This window comes from Felis catus, chromosome B3 (genome assembly GCF_018350175.1).
Source record: "Felis catus isolate Fca126 chromosome B3, F.catus_Fca126_mat1.0, whole genome shotgun sequence".
NCBI classification, from domain to species: domain Eukaryota; kingdom Metazoa; phylum Chordata; class Mammalia; order Carnivora; family Felidae; genus Felis; species Felis catus.
In genome coordinates, this window is record NC_058373.1 from 134842805 (window position 1) to 134865659 (window position 22855).

The 22855-nt window shown below is 52.3% G+C and overlaps 1 protein-coding gene across 6 annotated transcripts in view; it reads right to left on the reverse strand.

Moving 5' to 3' along the window:
* Window positions 1-307: 307 nt before the first annotated feature.
* FBLN5 (fibulin 5) overlaps window positions 308-22855 on the reverse strand; it is an 81044-nt gene continuing 58496 nt past the window's right edge. For 4 of the 6 annotated variants that reach the window (XM_019833519.3, XM_019833520.3, XM_019833521.3 and 1 more), the window contains 7 exons: window positions 21200-21316; window positions 17975-18094; window positions 13498-13620; window positions 12449-12575; window positions 9004-9199; window positions 8696-8801; window positions 308-1279 (listed from right to left, as the gene is read on the reverse strand). In XM_019833519.3, coding sequence (XP_019689078.1) covers window positions 1008-1279; window positions 8696-8801; window positions 9004-9199; window positions 12449-12575; window positions 13498-13620; window positions 17975-18094; window positions 21200-21316 — 1061 coding nt within the window. In that variant the 3' untranslated portion in view covers window positions 308-1007. The remainder of the gene's footprint in view (window positions 1280-8695; window positions 8802-9003; window positions 9200-12448; window positions 12576-13497; window positions 13621-17974; window positions 18095-21199; window positions 21317-22855) is intronic. The other 2 variants (XM_011283455.4, XM_003987921.5) reach the window with 1 other exon arrangement.

Consider the following 22855-nt stretch of genomic DNA (forward strand, 5'->3'; position numbering starts at 1 on the left):
CACTGATTATAAAGTAAGGTGACTACATTTCGGCTCTGGAAGGGTACCTGGAAATAATCTACATGACAGAGGGAACAGTTAAAGAACAACTGTTCTCAAATGAACGAAACAGGATTCAGGTTGACGCTTCCTCTTACCTTCCCCACCTCCGTTTCTCTGCCCCCTACTCACCATCAGGTACCTGAGTTATAAAGGACCACGGAGCTCTCCAGGGAGTTTTCAAACCAGTGCACAATAAACGGGTTCAAAGAAGAGCCAGCCCCACACGCTGAATCATCTACGATGTCAAAATGAACCAAACACAAGATCTCTTCAAATATTTAATCAGTTTAGAGACCTCTGCCTTCCAGCCCAGTTGGGTAAAAATTCTAAAGAAAACATGAGTAGGGGGTCCTCGAAGAAAACACCGGGGTAGAATGGAGAGGAGACTGGGTTTGGGAAGTCAGAACATAACATGTGTCTGAAGGCCTTCTTAAGGAATTCTACCAGTTATTAAAAAAAAAAAAATACTCAAAATGCACAAGAAAGGATTAGACAGTTATACAAATGTAAGGACAACTAAACCTTCTCTCGTGGCTGAAAATACCACACATGTTTTGAAATAGACTCTGTGAAAACCCTTAGATCCTGCTGTGGTTTCTTTCCGCAGCCTTCTCTGTGCATACAAGAAGCAGCTAGCTACACCCCGCGTCCCCGTGAGCAATCCGGGCCTCGGCAAAGAAGCAATCAGCGACAGACAGCAAGAAGGCGTGGAAGAGGTGACAGGAAGCCGTTCACAGTCTTTGAACGCGGACTCAGACCCCAGCGAAGCTAATCTATTTCCTTCGAAAAATATGAAAATAAACTGACAGGCCTTGAAAAATCACCGTCGATCTCAGGTCAGGGCGCTGATAATACTTTTCGATAACTGCGTCGTAAGAACTGGGGAAAGCATGTCCTTCAGAGCGACGGGTCTACAAGGGGACAGGCAGCGTCAGGACATTCGGGGCCGACTCCTCGGGAGGCGGTCAGCCAGAAAAGCGTAACATCTGTCCCATATCACCCTCCCTCTCGTTTCTTCTCTTCTCCTGTCCCTGGGTGCTGCTGAGAGGCAGTGTCAGAGACCCCAGCCCGGGGCTCAGAACGGGTACTGGGACACATATATCCGCAGTCGGATCACGGAGCTGCCTCTGAAGTTGATGACCGTGTTGACCGTGATCATTTCCAAGTCCAGCTGTATGTCCCGCGGCCCTTTGATGGGGCGTGTCATCACCAGGGTGGCACTGATGGGGCCCGTTTGCTGTGGACAGAACCGGGGATACTGGTTAGAGAAAGGCTGGCCGGCATTAACAGGGCAGGTGAGCCGGACTCCAGAAGCTGTCGAGCAACAGCAGAGAGGGTTGGGGACAGCTGTGGGTCGGTCGGGAGGCGGGGTGCCCCACACGACCACCAGGGCAGAGGGCCGGGTGGTCCGGCGGCAGCCTCCACCGGGGCTCCCCTCCCCCCGACCAGAGCACTGCAGTCGAACTGGCATCCCCTGACGCCACGCTCTCCCCTGGCCTCTGCCCACGTCCCACTCGGCTTTTTCCTGCCGACCCTTCAGGTCCCACCCGAAATGTCACTTCCTGAAGGAGCCTTCTCTGCTTCCCCCAACTGCACCCACTCTACTTTCCATCGCCGTCCACCCTACTTGGTCTACGTCTGCTGTCTGAGTCCCAGCCAGACTGCGAGCTCTGTCAGAGCGAGGACGGGGGTCAGGTTTTTCACCACTGAGTGTCCCCAGAACCTGGCACACGGTTCCTGGCACACGGTCAGTGCTCAGTGAATAGATCTGGAATGAAAGAATGAATAATTGATGGAAATAACTGCTTGTCACAGGGCTGTCACTTCGCTTCTCCGGGTCTCATCCTCTAAAATGAGGGTTTGTAGGGGCACGTGGGTGGCTGTCGGTCAAGCATCTGCCTTTGGCTCAGGTCATGATCTCACAGTCTGTGGGTTCGAGCCCCTCGTCGGGGTCTGTGCTAACAGCTTAGAGCCTGGAGCCTGCTTTGGATTAGGTGTGTGTGTGTGTGTGTGTGTGTGTCTCTGCCCCTCCCCCGCTTGCACTGTGTCTCTGTCTCTCTCAAAAATAAATAAACATTTAAAAAAATTAAAATGAGGGTTTGTACCAGATCAGTAGTTCTCCAGTCAACAGCTGCCAATGCACCTAGAACACTTTTTCTTAAACTAACAATTCCAGGGACCCATTCCAAGATTTGCTGCTCAAGTGGGTGCTTGGATGAAGCCTGGGGAAACTGGTTCTGATGTACAGTCCCTGCTGGAGCTCCCATTAGACACTCTAGTCCCTTCCAGCTTCAGCACTCTGTGACCCTACTGCTGTAGTCCTAACGATTCCCTCCACTGAATCTCTCTCTAAAACTTTTGAGCAGCTAGGGAGGGAGGACTGACATCCACTGAGCATCTACCACGTGGGAGGCACAGTTTTCAGCAATGCACTTATTTAATCCTTATAAAAGCGCTGAAAGGTTCTGTTACTCAAAGGGTGGTCCCTGGACCAGTACCACAAACATCACCAGGGAGCAGGTTAGAAATGCAGGATCTCAAGCCCCACCTCTGGCTTCCTGAGCCAGAATCTGTAGTAACACAATCCCCAGGTGATTTGCGGGTACATTAATAATTGAGAATGGCTGGGACTCCTGATGGCTCAGTCGGTTGGTTAACCGTCTGACTTCAGCTCGGATCATGATCTCACGGTTCGTGAGTTTGAGCCCCTCATCGGGCTCTGTGCTGACAGCTCAGAGGGAGCCTGCTTCGGATTCTGTGTCTCCCTCTCTTTCTGCCCCTCCCTGCTTGCACTCTGTCTCTCTCTCTCTCTCAAAAATAAATAAAAGTTAAAAAAATTTTTTTAAGAAATAAATAAATAATTGAGAAGTGCTGATCTAAAAGCACAGGACCCAGTCTGGGGACCCTGCCTGTCCTACTAAAGGTATGTCTCATTATTTTCCCATTTTATAACTAAGCCAACCAAGGCCCAGTGAGGTTAAGTCATGACATGGGGTCACCCATGACAGGTAAGGGGAGGGCTGCGGCTTGACCCTAAATCCCAGGCCTCTTTCACTGCACAACAATTATCAGAAGAGACTCCTGTGTGTTTCATTTCTTCTCCCTGGAACCATCTTTTAGGAGAGATGCTCATGGGTCAGGGCAGTGGCCAGAGAGCGGGCTCCTGGGGAGGAAGTAGCATGAGAGAGCACGGAGCGGCCGGACAATCGCTCCCTGTAAGCCGCAGAGCCCAGCGCTGTGCCCAGAAACTGAAAGCAACAGGCTTGCAAAATCAAGCCACTTGGCCTAGTTCAAGCCACACCAGGTATTTTATCTGTCTCCATAAAGGGAGGGCTCCCCATAAAGATCCGACATCCCCAAGAGTACGACAAGGGCGGGACGGGCAGGCAGGTGCCAGCCAGGTACCGGGACCTCCCCTGTCCCCTGGACTATCAATAGCCTGACAGCCATGCAATTTCCTCTTGGCATCCACTCCCTCTGTTCCCGTCAGCATCAGCGCAAGTGGTGCGTCCTTACACAGAGGATCGCTCAGACTTCCTTGTCAACTCTTGCAAAACTTGAGAGCACTGGGCCAGCAGTGCTGGCCACACAGGGACAGCCACACAGGGAAAGCCACACAGGGAAATGCCCATGGCATTTACGTATACGAATATCTCACCAGCTTTCACTGTTTGCATGAACAAAGGCCAAGGACTGAAGACCTTGAGCCGTGGGCAGCCCTTGGGAGGGAGGCCTGCAAGGCTCGTGGTCATTGGTACGAAGCAATGACGGGGGAAGTGGGTATGAAAGCAGGCACTGGGCTATTTTGTACATCTCTTATTTAATCCCCATACCCTACAGTGTGAGTAGGTGACATACATTACATCAGGTCACCAAACTAGCACACTGGCCCCCCAATCCTGCTCTGACCGCTACATCCTATGACAAGGTCTCAGTACATCTGAATTTCCAGACCATTCCACTGCACTTACTCCAAGGAAGAATAGCCACTTTGCATTGTCAACGTTTGCCTGGTTGTTTGTCCCCTCTCCCCACCAGGGTGGGCTCCTCAAGGGCAGAGGTCACATCCTGTTTGTTCCTGAACTCTCGGCGCCTGGCCCAAGGCTGCATACGTCCTGGTGCTGAATTTATGTTTGGTGACGGAAGAAGAACGAGTGCCCAGCACCCGTGCAGCCGACCGCAATGGTGGCAGGTGCAAACTGACCACCGGATGTGTGTTTCCTTGGCCTTGCTCGGACACGTGCGGGGGTCTGTTCTAAGTCAGCCTGTGGGACAGCATCGTCTGACTCGCAGCCAGCAGGTCAGCTGCCCGGGGACCTGCCACCTGATCCACACATGTCTCATGGAGTAAATATGCTCCTCCTTCCGGCCCTAATTGCGTCCTCGAGTCACCTGGCCAAGGCCAGTCACCAGTCTAGGGCTCAGGGTGAGGCAGGCTGCCAACTGTGTTTGTGAAAGGCACGTGTGTGTAAGCACACGTGCCTGTGTGTGCACGGGGCCACGTGTGGCTTGCCCGCCGTGTGCTCGCGACACAATCAGTGACCTTCCGCGTGGAAGAACCTGAATTCTGGCCGCCAAGCCGCACCTCCTGCATGATGCTCCTGTCACCAGCTCCAGAGCCCAGGAGCTCACAGCGTCCTGAAAACAGCAGCCGTCACAGCAGAAACAATGCTATCAGTCCAAAGTAACTAACCCTTCCTGAACACCTTCTACTATTACTACATGTTGGAGCAGCCCTTTCCTGTTATCTCAATTTCTGACCCCACATCCTAAAGAGAAGGTAAGTGTATGCATGGATTTCGATACCGGCCTGCCCAGGTTCGAATCCTGCTTGGCTGCTTCCTGGCTGTGAGACCATGGGCACGTCCCTCAGCCTCTCTGTGCCTCGGTGCCCACGTCTATAAAATCGGGACGGTCACGCAGGCGCTGCATCACAGGACTGTTAGAAGGATGAAGGGAGCGATATATGGAAAGCACTTGGTACATGCCGAGCGCTGTATAGGATTTGCTGCCTTCCAGGTGGTTCCTGTAGCTGCCATATTGGATTTGCAGAGCGGTGGCCCAGCCAGACCTGTTTCTCTCACCTTCAACATCATGGGGCATTCAAGACACTCACCAGCCCCCACCTCAAGCAAGAGGGCGGTTTGAGAGAACCGTTCAGGGATGTGGGTCCTTTAAGACTGCAGAGAGAGAGAGAGTGGGGCGCCTGGGTGGCTCAGTCGGTTAAACGTCCGACTTGGGCTCAGGTCACGATCTCATGGTCTGTGAGTTCGAGCCCCACGTCGGGCCCTGTGCTGACAGCTCAGAGCCTGGAACCTGCTTCAGATTCTGTGTCTTCCTCTCTCTGCCCTTTCTCTGCTCACGCTCTGTCCCTCTCTCCCTCTCTCAAAAATAAATAAACAGTAAGAAGAAAGAGTACAGAGAGCAGTGGAGAAGTCTAGAGACGACAGCCAGCCCGGATACCTTGAACCATGGTGATGTAAGGAGGTGCTGGGGACCTGCCTGTTGGTGCACCTGCTCCGCCGAGGCCACAGCGGCCCCTCCCCACCCACAGGAAGTCTGTGTGAGACACAGCACTGGAAAGAGGGTGCAAAGGTTTGGGGCGGCTATAGCCAACAAGGGGCCCTACTGGCAACAATCCAGTAAGACCCCGGTCCCGTCACCCTAACGCTCCCCTCCGTTATCTGCACCCCCGCACCCAGTCCTGGAGAAGGAGCCTAAAACAGCACGGTCAGCGTGGGGAGGGGAAGAGGAAGCTGGCACAGGGGCCACCCCCACCCCACCCCTAAGCAAAGGAAGGGAAGAAACATTAAACACTGAGTGAGGGACAGAGAGGTGGACGTTTCCACTGAAACCAGCTTATTAGACTTGATATGAGAAGGAGACAATTCAATAGTAACTCAAAGAACCTGTCAATCCGAGGGATTAACCTAGATATCACCCAGGTGTGCACAGGTTGGAGCCAGCAAGGTGAGAAAAAGGTTACTGAATGTTTTACCTCTGCCAAATCCTACCTGTTTGATCAAAACAGTCATTCTGTGTTCCAGGCACTGAGCTAAGCAGATGATCTCATCTAATCCCAAGGTAAATACTATTATTAGCCCCTGTTTACAGATGTGGAAATTGAGGCCCAGAGAGGTTAGGTAATGGGCCCAAGGTCACACAGCTGGTGAGTTGGTGAGTTGTAGAACCCGAATGAAGTGGACCAGCCTGGCCCTGGAGCCCGCAGAGAACAACGATGTGCGGCCTCCTGATGATGGGGCCGTGCCTTGGAGGCTGGACGTGTGGAAGACCCACCTTGTCCAGCAGCTTTCTCCTTGTCTTCCTGCCCCATGCCCGTGGCTTCACAGGGCGCCCAGACGGAGCCTGTTTTCTCTTCCCGGGTGCAGCCAGGAGAGATGCCAGGAGCCACCTCCCTGTCCCTAAGTTCCTTCAGCCTCAGAGTCCTGACATCCTCTTCTGAATAAATAGTAAAGAATTAGGGCCCAACTCAATGTCCTGAGAGGGCACAAGCATACAGCTCGGCTTTGTGGGTTTCAAGGGTCCCCCAGGGGCTGTGTCAACCTGAGTCCCAGAGGAAGCCTCCAGGAAGGATCCTCCCTCCCGTCCACGCCACGTGTAGGACAATCTTCTTCCCCCGCCATCACTGGCTTCTACAAGCCAGCCACACGGGGAACATTTGGGTCTATAGGGATTTTAGCAGGTGGTGTTCCAGTGAGCGACACCTCACCCAGGCAAGGCCACCTTCTGAGGATCTTGTTTTCTGCATGGTTAAAGGGAAAATGCGAGGCAGGTGGAATCAGTGATGGAATTTTAAATCCCCCAAAGGGACATCTCTGTGCCCTATGATTGGGACCCGCTGTGTCTGTACAAATGACAGAGGCCAAACTGCAGGAGGCCGGTGGGCTAGGCTTGTGCTCCCGAGGGCAGCAAGGCCACAGCAGCTCACAGATATGGGTTTCTGCTGGACAGCGGAGAAAGGACAGACATAAACACAGCTCTGTCTTTCTCATCTCACAGAAGTTCCTCTGCCTTCAACTCAGTCCATCTTTTTCCAAAGCCTCTGACCCTGTTGCACTGGCCTACAGATGCTGGCTCCGCTGACTGTGTCACACATGTGACCCGGTCCCGCTGGGGTCTTGCCACAAACTATCAGTGAGGATACAGGCATGATACCAGCCCCTGGAACCTTTTCTAAACTGTTCTCACCGCTGCTTCTGAGACGTCCCTGTTTTTAGACAGTCCCAGCCCCAGAAGCAAGGACTGGAAGGTTCGGCCAGGAGATAGGGAGAGGGAGGTAGAGACCTCAGATACAGGGTCCTTTCACAGGACTGCGACCGGCTCCCTTCAAAGTGGGTAAACTTCCATGGGCCCGTAGCTCCCCCACGATGCCCCTGGAGGACCACAAGCTGCATTTGTTACAAATGCGGATTCCTGGGCATAGTGGGCTGAAGGCTCCCAAAGGTATCAGGCCCCAATCCCTGGAACCTGTACTTGTTACCTTATAAGGAAAAGGGACCTTTGCTGAGGAGATTAAGTTAAGGATCTTGCTGTGGGGAGATTATCCTGGATTATGTGGGCTGGCCTTAAATCCGATCACATGTGACACACAGAGCTAGACAGGGAGGGTTGACACCCACAGAACCTGAGGCAGTGTGACCACTGGAGGCAGAGACTAAAGTGACGTGGCCACAAGTCAGGAAATGCTGGCAGGTGACGGGAGCTGGTGGAAGCAAGGAATGGCTTCTCCCCTGGAGGGGAGATGGCTCTGTGACACCTTGGTTTCAGCTCGGTGAACGTGATTACAGGCTTCTGGCTCCCAGCACCCTGTGAAAATAAATTTCTGTTGGGTTAAGCCACCGAGTTGGAGTAATTTGTCATAGTAACCACAGGAAGTGGATACCCTAGGCCTCAACCACGGTCTTCTGAGATAGAGTCTCCGGAGAGGAAGCTCTGGAATCCACTTTTTGGACAAGTGCCCACATTCACACTGAAATGTAAAAAACATCGGGGGTATCCAAAGAGGTACATTCACCCCAGGGCTGCAGGAGATGAAATGCAATAACATAAGGGTGCGGGATTATACGTGTATAACACAGAAGTGAGGGGCGCCTGGGTGGCTCAGTCAGGTGAGCGTCTGACTCTTGATTGTGGCTCAGGTCATGATTTCGCAGTTCGTGAGTTTGAGACCCACGTTGGGTTCTGTGCTGACAGCGTGGAGCCCGCTCGGGATGCTTTCCCTACCCCTCCCCGGCTCGAGCTTGTGCTCTCTCTCAAAATAATGAACTTAAAAAAAGAAGGGGCAAATACATTTTAGGATGTGTATTCTAAAATTTTCTCCTGATGTGGATAAGTCAGTGCTATCCAATCAAACTTTCTACGATGATAGAAAGGTTCTCTATCTGAGCCGATACAGCAGTCACAGGTGACCACTGAGCCCTTGAAATGTGGCTTGTGCTACTTTTTAATCTTATTTCATCACAATTCATTTAAATGTAAAGAGCCACAGTTGCACAACACAGGTGGGGCCCACTTCCGTGAGGCACGCTTTCATATTCACCGCAACATAAGTGCCGGGAGGGCAGAGATCTGGGGAAGCTGTGCTCACTGCTATATTCTCAGTTTCTGGAAGTGCGAAGTAGGTAATAAATACCTTCAGATGAGTGGATGGATAACTGGCTATGTGAGTGACTCCTCCAGGCAGGAAAACGATGGAAGATTGCATCTTGGCCTAACTTCTCATTGCACTGACGAGGGTCCTGAGGCCCACGGGGGAAAAGCATCTTTTACAAAGCCATCTAGAAAGTAACAGGAATCTGAACCTCGACGTCCTGACTCCCACCCACCCCCTCTTCTCTCTTCATACCCGCCCCTCCTGGCTGCTCTCCGAACTGTTCCTAGAAGCACGTGCCAGGTTAGACAACACAAGCATCGTTAAAGACGGTGACGATGCCCTCTTACCCGCATATAGAATTCTCGGCCCTCATTCCCAGACTTGATCTGGAAAATGTAATAAGCCCCAGGGTAGCGGGTCGTTGCTTGCATTTGGAAGATGTCAGCAGGAACGGAGCGTCCCGATACCACATCCATATCCCGGTACAAGATGGTAAAGGGCTGGTCTCGGCAGCCAGGATTCTCAGCAGGACACATACAGCGGCTGTTGGGGAGGGAAATCATTTGAGAACGCGATAAATCCTTTCCAGATGCTCGTTGTACCTACTTCCTCACTTAAAACGTTGAAAAGAGGCCACCCCATTTTTATCATCTGAATGCTGTCACTGGAGATCCTCTCTGCTCCTGGGTCTGGTGTGAAAACTCACCAGCGTGTACGTGAGCTGTTTCCTAGAGAATGGCCTATTCTGACCAATCAGATCTTGTGGCTACCAGAATATAAACCTTAGATGTCTGCCTTTCAGAACACTGGCACGTTCTCTAATGCGCTTCACATTTGTCATGTATTTATTTGGCAAAATGCGTCCCTGGTCACACAGCCCTTCACTTCCCCAGACGTACACACTCATGAAGAAATTTTAAAAAGTGAGAAATGCCATTTAGCTTGACAGGATTTGGGGGGTCCTTGTACATTCTCGATGGCACTTAACACAGTCTGGGTAGAACGTGACTTAATCTTTCCATTTGACAAACAAGTTAGAAGTCACTATGTTTAAGGCACAACATCAGACATTTTGGAACTGCAATAATAAATACGATCCTGACCTCGAATGGTTCACCTTCTAGTAGGAGAAATAAATCACGGGCACAAATATCTCTAATACAGAGCAGCTAATCTGAAAGACTAGTAACAGTGTTGTCATCATATGAAATCATGGACTCTCTTTACCAAGGAATGCCTGTTGTAGACACCCCGTTGATTTCTCCCTAACCACCCCCATCTCTCACCTCATCCCTGAGACTTCCCTTCTAGGAGTCAGAGCTGAGGAGAATGGGGAGGTCTATAGATATGTGCCTTGCTGGGCGGAACCAGGAGTCAGTCTTGTCTTGTTTCTGCTGCTCTCCCCAAACTTCTGATCTATCTTCAAAACTTACTGGTTGGTTCGATCTCCAAAATATAGTCCAGATCCAACCACCTTTCACCATCGCCTCTGTCACAGAACTGTCATTCAGGCCACCACCGTGTCTCTCCTGGACCTCTGTGATGGCCTCCTAATAGGTCCCTCTCCCTTCAATCCATTACACAGCAGCCAGAGTGCCCGTCTTCAAACAAAGATCAGATTCTGTCTCTGTCCTGCTTGAAGATCCTCCAGGGGCCACCCCCTATAACTTGAGTAAAAACTGAACAAAGTCTGGGGCGCCTGGGTGGCTCAGTCGGTTAAGCGTCTGACTTCAGTTCAGGTCATGATTTCACCGTCCATGAGTTCGAGCCCCGTGTCAGGCTCTGTGCTGACAGCTCAGAACCTGGAGCCTGCTTCGGGTTCTGTGTCTCCCTCTCTCTCTGCCCTTCCCTTGCTTGTGCTCTGTCTCTCTCTCTCTCTCAAAAATATATAAACATTAAAAAAAATTTTTTTTTTAACTGAACAAAGTCTGGCCTCTGTCAATTTCCCTCAGATCACTGCCCACTTCACTCACTAGGCTGCAGCCACTGAAGACGTTCCCTGAAGACGTCAAGTTCACCACCGCCTTGTGGCCTTTGCACATGCTGTTCCCTCTGCTCTTCCAGTCTCTGCCAACATCGACTCATTTTCCCATCCCAGCCCAAATGACGTCTCCTCAGAGGAGCTTTTGGACTCCCCAGTCTAGACCAGCTCCAGCCCTAATGTTCCTTTTATAAATTCCCGTTCCTCCTGCTCACAGCACCCATCCCAATCTACGATTATGCATTCATTTACGCGCCAACCGGCTGAATGCCTTTCTCCTCCACTAGCATAAGAGCAAAACCATCATGCCTGGTACTGTTTGCCACATGATAAGAGCTCGACTAACGTTTGATAGAGGGGTGTATAAAAATCATTTGTAAAGTTTGGCTTTCTGAAGGCTGATCCAAATAGCCAAGTCAAACTGTCCCGGGTGCCCGAATGGCCCCTGAAAATGTCACGTGTCACACAGAAGGAGAACTGCCTCCTAAATTAAGAAGCCCGGAGGAGGGCGTGACGGCTGGCAGCTGAGGAGGATCACAGACAGCTGGGGGAGATGGCACTGGAGCTGAGATCTGGAAGATGGGGCGGATCTGTCCCTGTGGCGGTGGAAGAAATGCCTTCCATATGGCAGAAAATGGGTGCGTGAGAGGCGGGAGGCTGGACGTTCCAGGGTGTGGGTAAAGGTGAGGGCGAGTCCTGCTCAGGTTGGCAGGAGCACAGGACCACGAACGAGGAAATGAGCTGGAAGGGGGTGGCTGGAGTCAGCCGAAACGGGTCCTGGAGGCAGGCAGCTTGCAGCGGCACGCCAGGGACCTCACGGGCAACGCGAGCTCAGTGCTGTCATTGAAGCCGTCGACTCCCTGGCTCCAGACAAGCGCGGCCTGGAGGACCCCAGAGACAACCAGAGAGAGTGGATACTTTGCTCCGCCACGGAGGACCCTGGAACCAGACACCAAAGGGTGGCTAGAAGCACGGCTCTGAGCAACAAGCCGAACTGTCCGTAACGGACCCGCCTGCCCCTGCTTCGTCCTCTTCGTCCAGTTTTTGTTCAGAGCAGGAAGCGCACGGGTAAGCCAAGAATTGCTCTTAGATGCTGTATTCCTAGAGGCCACGGCAGGTGTGTCTGACCCATCCCTTTGTCTCCAGCGCAAGGAGTGGGTGTTGCTCAGGGGGGAAACTGTGTGACTGAATGAGAGGAGGGCCCGGGGCGCCTGGGTGGCTCAGTCGGCTCAGGTCATGGTCTCATGGCTCATGAGTTCCAGCCTTGCGCCGGGCTCCGTGCTGACAGCCGGGAGCCTGGAGCCTGCTTCGGATTCTGGGTCTCCCTCTCTCTCTGCCCCTCCCCTGCTCACGCTCTGTTTCTCTTTCTTTTTTTTTTATTTATTTTATTTTTTTTTTAATTTTTTTTTCAACATTTATTTATTTTTGGGACAGAGAGAGACAGAGCATGAACGGGGGAGGGGCAGAGAGAGAGGGAGACACAGAATCGGAAACAGGCTCCAGGCTCCGAGCCATCAGCCCAGAGCCTGACGCGGGGCTCGAACTCCCGGACCGCGAGATCGTGACCTGGCTGAAGTTGGACGCTTAACCGACTGCGCCACCCAGGCGCCCCTGTCTCTCTTTCTTAAAAAAAAAAATAGAAAAAAAAAAAAAAAGGAAGAGAGAAGGACAGAAGGTGTGTGTGTGTCCGTGTGTGCCCAGCAGGCAAGAGGCTAAGTATCCTGACTCCCTGGCAGGGGCACCCTCCTTTCCCACCACACAGGCAGCTGAACCAGACCCCTCATCACATTCCCATTTCCCAAATGACTTACTTATCGCTGATCCGAAGATAAGGCTCCTCACAGCGGATGGGGTCAATGCACTTGAAGCCCCCTTGCAGATTGTAGCAAGTCTGCTGCAGGTTACACGTGTGGTTTCTGTGCTCACACTCGTTGATATCTGAAATGAGGGGTAGACAAGGGGCTGAAGCAGGACAGTGCTTCCAAGGTGCTGGGCTCCTGGCCAGGTGTCGGGGGGTGGGGCGGCCTGGGTCTTTACTAGAGAACCGCTCTGTCCACCACGATAGCGACTGGCCACGTGTGGCTACTGGGCCCTTGAAAGGTGGCTAGTCCGAACTGAGATGTGCTGGAAGTGGAAAATACACACAGGTTTTGCCAACGCAGTACAAAAAAGAAAGTGGTATCTCTTCAAAAGTTCTTACATAGAGTACATGTTGGAATGATAATATTGTAGATGTATTGCATTAAATAAAATACATTCTTATAAGTAATTTTTCCTATTTTCTATTGCTGTATGGCTCCTCTTTGTAGCTGACTTTATATTTCCATTGCCCAGCCCTGGCTATGGAGAATTCTTGCCTGGTGTTCCAGTAAGGTGGATTCAAGGAGCTGAAATGGGTCAACGGCTCAGCCACCAGCCTCTCCATTGGCCCCACGGGGTGACCATGAGGCTGGGAATCAGCCCAAGTGGCCAATCTAAAGAGTAAGACCTACCCCTTCACCATCTGGGGGTCCTGACCCTTTGGGGGACACAGCAGTCTGATGTGTGAAGTTCCCCTGCCATCCATTTTCTAGGAAATCAGTAGAGAAACACTAACTGGGCTGCCCTCCGGGGCCCATGAGAAGGGCTGGACCGTGGTCCGTGAAGGGGGCCAGGCCACAAGGAGTCTTGGGGATGCAGAGATCTGCCTGGGGGTGGGGGTGGGCCACACAGCCTGGCCACAGCCTGCCACTCTGGGAGCCACCGGAACCTACTCCTGCCCTCATCCGTGCCGCCTCCCCCAGGTGAAGACCTCCAGGTGACCCCTTGAGCCAGCCCCACCTGACACCTCCCCCAGCCAGGTCCCCCTGGACAGCCTTACCCTGGCAACTCCGGTTGTCATCCAACAGAATGTAACCAGGGGGACAGGAGCAGAAGTACGTGCCGGGCTGATTCACACACTCATGCTGGCAGAGGAACTCAGAGAAGCTGCATTCGTCCATGTCTGGGGGTGACAAGTCACACCTGCTGTTTATAATTAGGCCACCTGGGCGTGGGAGCTCAGCGGTTGTCTCCTCCGACTCCCACACGCTCCTGATGCATATGACAGCTTTGTGACAGGGAGCTCACTACCTACTGAGGAAGCCTACCAACAACGGGACAGCTCTAGCTGCTAGAAGATTCTTTCCCCCAGGGAGCTGAAATCTGTCTCCATCGAGCTTCCATCACTCCTCCCTCTGGCTCAGCTACGTCATCTACTCACCACCGACTCGTTTTGCCCAACAGGTACATGTAACTTTCACTTCTGAAGGGGGGATTCTTTTGCCCATCGGAGTTTTCTACCGGCAGAGCTCTTCCCCCAGAGCCCCCAAAACCCCACATTCCCTGGCCCCCAGCCTTCTGCAAGGGCAACCTTACCAGCGCTGATCGCCCTCTAATCACCCCGAAGGTGAGAAGCAATATGCTTCTGAAAACCCCAACTCAAAGGGACACATCCGGGAGGCCGGGGGATGCGCGTTACGGCGGAAGTTCATTGTGTTCAAAGACCTCCTTGAAAGAGAAAGCTCTGGAGGGGCGTGGGGTGGGCCAGCGTACGGCCCCTGGCTGGCCCGCCTGCCTCAGGAGGTGGTCGGCGTGTGGGAACCTGGAGCTGGGCCACTCCCGGGCTGCAGAGAGGTGGCGACACGGAGGAGCAGCCATCGAACACGTCTTAGCTGATGCAGAAGAGGGCGTCTTAGAAGGGCCAGCCCTCCTCACACACGGAGTTTGGCAGCAGAGCCCCATCTGAGCCTCGTTCGTCGAGCGCGCCAAAGAAAACATGTTTTTCTTTCATTTATTGTTTCCCGAAAACTTGCTTTCACCAGCTTCCCCATGTGACATGTCCTCGGATTGCTCTCTCGCTCACAGACCGCCGGTGGCCGGAATGACCCAGAGAGGGTGTCCGGGCAAACGAGGCGGCTTCCCCACCTCGGGATAATCCTGGTGTCGCCTAAGCCTCTCACGTCGCAGGAGGAACAACTCCTTCCCAGCTCTCCCAGGGGTCTTCGGGCAGTGGGCTGGGAGCCGGCAGAACCAGATGTGCATGTGGAAAGTTAAAGCACGTTCATGAGGTAGGACGTGCTTCTGTCCGCCCCGCCCCAGCCCACCCCACCCCTGCTCCCCCGGGGACCTCGTAGGGTCCCAGGCCTCGGGCCCCAGCCCATCACAACAGACAGTAGATTCTGCTCATACCTCTGGGAGAGGCGGGAGTAAAGCCTGAAGCTGTCAAGCGCTTGCTATGCACCAAGTGCTGGCTTAAATCCTTCCCATGTCTCATCTTACTATTTTTTTTTTTTTTAAGATTTTACTTTTAAGTAATCTCTACACCCAATGTGGGGCTTGAACTCACAACCCAAAGATCTGAACTCACAACCCAAAGATCAAGAGTCTCACGCCCCGCAGACCGAGCCAGCCAGTGTCCCATGCCTCATCTTATTTAATCCTCACCTCAGCCCTATGAAGGAAGTGTTATTATTAGCTACATTGTACAGAGGAAAAATGGAGGCTTACCGAAGTCAGGTAACTTGACTAACGAGTTAGGTAACAACTTACACGTAAGGAGGAAGCAGTAAATCTCGGACATGAAGCTAGCCAGCCAGCCAGCCTCCGGCTCCTACACTGGTCAACACCATGCTGTGGTGTCTCCCTGAGCGATCCCACTCAGGACTTAAAATTGGTGGATTTGAGGGGTCCTAAGGTCGGGGGCCTCCCCTGAGCAGGACTGGCCCCAGGGCAGATGGAGAGGGCAGCACGTGCCCTCACCTCCTGTTGGCTAGGGAGGGTCCCTAATAGGCTCACTCAGTTTATCTTGGGGTCTGCAATCCCCAGACTTTACTAGGGCTGTGGCTCCAATCTCCACCAAAAAAGCTGAAGTCCAAGCCTGGTTTCTGGCCAGGAGCACCCTTGAGGCCGTTTTTCACTCATGCGAACCCGCCACGGTTTCCAGGATTAGCTCAGTTTAGCAAGTCCCCAAGAGATAAAGGGACACAGCCAGGAAAGGGCTGGTGCTGTACAGAGGGGCCACACTAGCTGTGACGGCACCGGTAGTCACAGTTCCTGGGGGGAAATGAGAAGGAAGGAAGGAAAGAAGGAAGGAAGGAAGGAGGGAGGGAGGGAAGAAGGACGGAGGGAGGGAGGGAGGGAGGGAGGGAGGGAGGAAGAAAGAAGAAAAGAAAGAAAGAAAGAAAGAAAGAAAGAAAGAAAGAAAGAAAGAAAGAAAGAAAGAGAAAGAAAGAAAAAGAAAGAAAGAAGGAAGGAAGGAAGGAAGGAAGGAAGGAAGGAAGGAAGGAAGGAAGGAAGGAAGGAAGAGGATAAGTAGGAAGGGACAGAAAACAAAATCCCTGTGTCCCACTGTTATCCCGAGCCAACCTTAAAGCCTGAGGTGGCCAGAAGTCACTCTAAGTCTTGGGAAAGTGGGCACTTCATGGTGAGTGTGGAGGAGAAGACGGCCATTTAGGGTAAAATGAGTCAACTGAAAATCCCTGCCAAACCACCGAGGATGTAAACTCTCTGAAAAGCCAGAAGTCTCTTACACTGACAGAGAAAATAAATTAATATGGAACGATGCTTAGGTACACCAGTTGTTTTTTTTTAAGTTTATGTATTTATATTGAGAGAGAGAGAAAGAGAAAGAGAACCAGTGGGAGAGGGGCAGAGAGCAAGGGGGACAGAGGATCTGTGCTGACAGCAGAGAGCCTGGTGTGGGGCTCGAACTCACAAACCATGAGATCATGACCTGAGCTGAAGTCGGGTGCTGAAATGGACTGAGCCACCCAGGTGCCTTGCCGCCAGCTTTTTTAATCTTTAGGACCACATGAGTGACGTGGCCAAGGAAAGCACTAAACAGCAGAGCTGGAATTTGAACCCAGCTCCATCTGGCTGCAGCCGCTCTACCATACCCCCTCCAGAGATGGTCAGTATACACCTGTGGATGTGCAGGGACTTTTGGAGAAACAACTAATCCCATCTCATGATGCTAAACTTTCTCCCTCTTAGTCCCTTGGCCCAGATTCCCCCAAGGAGTGCCATAGGAGGAACTGAAATCTAGGAAGAAAGTAGCTTTTCATGCCTGAAGGTATGTTATTAGTTTCTGGGACTGACATTTAATCCGTCCGAGGCTCTCTGTAACTGCCTCCTCACGGCTCTGGCTTTCCGGGCCCCAGGGAGAGGTTGCTCGTTTGTTCAGAGCACTCTGTCCCTAGAACACCCCGGACCTCAGTGAGGCTACCACACAAGTCCCATTCATGACCTGGGTCAGTTCCTGTCACAATGAAACCCGGGATTAGGAAACTTTCCATTCAGTGGGACAAAAAGATTTTCACGCCCTAGGGTATGGTTCGCTTATTTTGAAGAATACGGCGAAGCAGCGTTAATTTGAGCCGTGCTAATTCACAGCGGCTCATGATGCCAAAAGTCGATGCAATGGAGTTTACTTTAATCCAGTATTTACCAAAAAAACAAGGAAAGAAGAAAAAGAAGCAAGAACGAAAGAAAAGAATGAGCACATACGTGGCTCTGTGCAGGATGCTACATGGATTTATAGGAGTAAAATGTCATCCCTGTTCTCAAGGAGTTTGCAAGAGTTTACAACTTTCTTGTCACAAGGTTTTAGTAAGAAAATTGTAATGGAGTCCGCAAGAAAGCCCTGGCAGAGAATCGTAGCTTCTGGGTCTTGGAAGGAATTTGTAAAAGGTCAGCAAAGTCACCACATCTATGTTCTCACAAATTGTTAAGAATTAATTCATTCAACATTCAATCATTCCTTCATTGATTTGAGGACTCTTGATTGTACGTGTGCTATGTGCCAGGCCTGGAGCTAGGAACTGATTCGTTATTTGTAGAGATTTTAGAAGTTCGCAAAGCATTTTCACTTACGTATATGATCTCATTCACTCAGTGTCCCTGCCAACCCTACCCTGGGAGATATGCTATTATTCCAAGTCACTTCACTCTACAAGTACGATGTATGCGATCCCCAGGACTTGTCAGTGCTGGGTAGGGATAGATACTTCAAACCAACACACAACATTGGGTCACTCTTTTCCCTCTTCAACCCCATGTCAGACCCTAAAAGGCAGCTCCGTCAGATTTTGCGTTAGGGGTCAAATGACAAGGGAGGGGACTCTACTCCACCTTTCAGGAAGTGACTCATCTCTGCTTTGTGTGGCTGTGACCCCACCGCACTAAGAAATGTCCCCAAACTGGATATGTGTCTGTGAAATGAGAGGAAACACCTGTAAAGGAAGCCCTTGTCCTCTGACCCCCCCCAACCCCTGGACCCCTAATACAGATGGAAGTCTCCAAATGCCAAAGCCCATTACCACTGCAATGAACACCGTCATCCTCAAGTTCATATCCTGGGTCACAGCGGCAGATGAAAGAGCCATAGGTGTTGACACAAGTTTGCACGCATGGGTTCTCAGTTGCACATTCGTTCACATCTACGGGAAAAGAAAAGCACGTCACTGAGCATTCCCACAACAGAACATCCCCAATGACCAGGCAGAAAATGCACCGGCAACAAAATCTACCGGCGCTGGGAGACCAGATTCACAGGGGCCAAGTATCTCCACCCAAGATCTCTCACATTCAGAGCTCAGACCCCAGAGCTTTCACCGAAGGACCAGGGTCTCCATCCACATGCCCCTCCTTGCTCACAAGTTGGGAAGGGCAGAAACAACTTGTACATACACCATATCCATGCATATGCATGTACACACACACCCCTCCTAGTCAGTCTACTCCCCAAGGCTCACCCACAGGAATTTCCAGGCAATATCTGCTTTGCCCTCTCATCTCCCGCATTATATCACCGATTCCCTCTTCTCTCACTACTGACTCTAAACTTTTCAGTAAACAGGTAAATAACCATGACAACTCTAATAATAACTCTGTGATTGCTACAGACCTTATTATGTCCCTCCCCCAAATTCATAGTTTGAATCCCTAACCCCCAATGTGACTATATTTGGAGATGGGGCATTTGGGAGGTAATAAGTTACCTAGAGGCGGGGTCCTCAGATCTCACACTTACTGAATCCCTACAACAACCTGGCTTTGGGGCCTCTGCCCCATGTTACAGGTTCAGAGGGTTAAGGAAGGGACCACAAAGGAGCACGAGGAAACTTTTACATAATAGAATATTTCATCACCTTGAGCGTGGTGATGGCTGCATGGGGGGGATACATACATCAAAGGTAATGGAATAACGAACCTTTAATAGCACAGGTTATTGTACACCAATTATACATCAACAATTTTAAGGTTGTTTTAAGGTTGGGAGATGCGCCCCAGTTCCCAAGCTAACAGGAGCACAGCTGGAGCCGGAACTTGAGTCAGAGGGCTTTCCATGATATCAACAAACTATTCTGCACAACTCATCGGGGTGAGGGGAGGGGCAGGAAGGAGCCCTTTTCTGCACTGGCACTGGCTGACTTGATTTAAGCACACCCTCTCCCAAGCCCGACATGCCAATGACCAAAGTTCCAGCTGAGAGCATTTCTATCCCCTTCGAAGTCCAGGTAAACCTCTCAAGGCTCTGAATAGAGATTTGAGTGTTTTCAGAGTGAAAAGCCTTCATCGGCAACAGCTTGAAAGGCTTTTCTTAACGGGGAGGGCTAATCCCATGCCCACACAGCGCCTGCTTCCTGGTATCCTCAGAGCTTTCAGAGGGGGAAAAACAGGGCTCTGCAGGGAGGGTCCACAAGGTACCATTCTCCCCAACAGAGCTTGGAGGCTCTGTGCCCCGGCAGCCTGGAAACACCATGGCGGTGAGTCTTTGAGTCGAGTCCAGGCAGGACGGCACCGCCGAGTATTAGGGCCGGCGTCCTTGGCTCCCGGCCACTCGCTGACCACGCCACTACGAGTGAGCTCGGGTCTTGTCCTCCTGCACTCTCAGCTGCCTCTGCAGAGCAACAGGGCCCACAGGACGCTGCCCCCTGGGCCCCGGCTGCACTTGCCTGCCAGCCCCCAGGATCCACACATGCACAAGTGCCCCTGTGAATCATGTGGAGCAGGCCACACCCCACTCTGACTTGCTGGACGGGAAGGCTGGAGCCTCGGTTCTCTCAACTCTGCCACCACCTGGCTGCGTGACTTGGGCCAAGTGGCTTCACGTTTTTGAGCTTCGACTTCCTCATCTGCAAGGCATGGCCACACACACCTGCCGTACCTGTCCCCTAAGGCTATTGCCGGGGTTCAGTGAGGTTAACAGAGGCGTCACTGCTTTGAAGAGCGCACAGCAGCCTTCTTTGCGTGAGGCGTCAGGACAAGAGCTCAATGGCGTAGGTAACATCCTGTACACCCGTGGCCCCTGCTGATGCAATATCCCGGTGGCTGGGTGCCCGTGTCCAGGCTTTACCACACCACGGCACCTGGCACGTGCCAGGTGTATTATCTGCTCCTTGTCACAGGCCTGTCCCTGAGAGGCCCTTTTGGCTCTGCTGAGCCCGGCTGTTCCTTACGAGATGCTGATGCACCTTGCCAGCCTCTGGGGGAAACCTGGGCGGGCGCTACCACCCCCCGGTCTGGGCACGGAGAAGCCCGCGGCTGCCTTATGTCACTCGTCGCGGCGGCAAGGGAGCCAGGCGGCCTGCTCTCTGCTCCGGTGGGAGAGAAGGGCCCCTGCTCTGTCGGGAGAAAATTACCTCCCCTGGCAAGAGGAACACAGCCGAGACTTCTTGGAACAATTAGCAGAACCAGTTCTGGAGAGAAAGGCTTACAAAGAATCCAGGATCAGACCCTTTAAGCGCTGAGGCCTTCCTGTTTACTCAATGATTTAGATATGATTAAATGAATGGAAACATGATATCCCCCGACTAGCTGGCCAGGAGCCTGCCCGCCAGACCTCAAGTGGTGTGACAAGGACATGGGCCCTGCAAAACCTGGTGGCGGGCTCCAAACAAAGACCTCATTCTGAGGCCCCGGCACCGCCCCCACCCTGGATGGAGGGGCAGCTGCCAGGGACCGGAGGCCTGGGTGGGGGCCAGGGCGGGGCCGGGGGCCGGGCAGGACTTGCGCTAATTCCTTGGGCCTTGGGCCCCCAGTCACTTCCTGAGCAGAAGAAACTGCAGTAGGCATGCAGCTTGTTTTTCTTATCAGTATTTGAAGGGATCCTATAAAACCCAGAAAATGCCTTTGTTTCATTCCGGTTTTGTGCGAAACACTGCGTCGGAGGAGGAAATCATCATCCCCCCTTGCGCATCAGGAACTGAACTCAGGCCACCGGACGTGCGTGAAAATGTCTGATTAGCCTGGAAAGCTGGCAGGCCAACTTCTGGGAAGTAGACGCACAGAGAGAAGCAAATCCATGAAAGCACAAGCCCCAACTGATGGATGACCGTGGTTCTAATCTCAGCCATACTCAGAGCACGTTTTGAGATATTTCCCATAACCTCCGTTGGGATCTCAGGTTTCTGTAAGCACCCAGGAGGGGCACACGGTGACACCAAGTAGGAATATGCGCCAACCACGTAAACTGTCAGATTCCGAAGAAGACAGCGTCTAGTGCTTTGCATCGTGTGCAAGTTATCATCTGCATCACTTACCTTGGCAAGACCTTCCATCCTCATTGAGGGTAAAACCGGGGTTGCAGGTGCAGGAATAGGATCCAGGAACGTTCGCACACAGTTGCTGGCAGTAGCCATAGCGACATTCATCGATGTCTGGAAGGAGAAACGCCAGCAAGGTGAGACATCTCTCCTCAATCACCAGTGCCACACCCGGCATCACCATTGGCATCATTATGGCCCATCTCTCCTGGAGCAGGACCGCCAAGGGAAGGGAAGGGGAAGTAAAGAGAAGACAGTACCGACCGGCTGAGTGTTGGGGGTGGTGATACCCTCCGGGGCTAAGGCTCAATCTACCTTTCTAACCTTTCCTGCCCCATCTCAGTCCCATGAACACCTGAACCTGAAAAGCTATAGAAGAAATATCTGCTTAGGCTGGGATGTGGGGCAAGGCAAGCTCCGAGATTTTTATCCAACTCCAACATTCAATGCTAAAATGTATCCAACATGGAGAATCAAATCTAGGATTCTATAGCCACCTCCCACTGCCCTGGGAAGAGACAAGTTGGCTTCAAGTGTAAGAGGAATCCATAGCCTCGCTCCCATAGGCTGTTTGCCAGCTCTGTTAACAATCAATCTGTCTCGGTGTGCCTGGGTGGCTCAGTCAGTTAAGCGTCTGACCCTTGATAGCGGCTCAGGTCACGATCTCATGGTTCGTGAGTTCGAGCCCCACATCGGGCTCCGAGCCAACGGCATGGAGCCTAGTTGGGATTCTCTTTCTCTGCCCCTCCCCTACCCACGTTCTCGCCCACCCTGCCAAGTAAATAAATAAACTTAAAAAAAAAAAAAAAACACAATGACTCTGTCTCCCTCTCAGGAACAAGAGTGAGTGTAGGCCAGGAAAGGCAGGGCAGCAGGGCCGTCTGGAGACCTGTGAATCCAGTAACACGAGGATGCCAGAGTTCGCCTTGGATCCCCTCCTTGCACCAGAGCAGACATAAAACTCTGGATAAACATGCCCCTTCCGAGCCATGGCTGGCCTTTCCTGAGCAAGCGGCTCCGTGGGTGAATGGATCCTTTTAGCAGAGCTGGGCAGTATGCCCTCCCTGCTGACATGTACCAGTCAATGGGGAGCCTGATGTCATTGGGAAAGCACTTCCCAATACTCCAAGTTAATGGGCTGATGGGCAGGAGAATTCCCTCCTGCGAGATGGGACGCCTTGAAAGAAGCCTGTAGGTGGAGACCAAGTCCCCACCTATACCATACCTGCTGGGACCAGCTGATCTGACTGTAGCCGTAACTGGTCCTTACTTACCCCCACCTCCCCCAAATGTTCTCTCCTGGGACCCCAGTTCCTTTGGAACCATTGTCCATCCAGGGCTCTGGAGACCAGCCCAGAATCTGTCTCCGTACCTGGTTTCTACCACCTACTGCCAGAAAGGACCCCATCTCCATCTTACCTATTGTTCAGTTGTTCAGCCCGCCTCAGAGCCTGTGCCCTGCCCTTGTGATTGAGTCATCTCTGAGTCGCAGCGACTTCTAACCTGGCCCACCCCACTGCCCATGGAGAGCGCTGCAGATCCTGCTTGGAAAGCACACTGACTTGGGCAGTTGCTGGGCCCAGCTTTCCCAGGGTGCACTGGGACACGCCGCCAAGGCCAGGGAGGCAGCGGTGGGGGTTAGGGAGTGGGGAG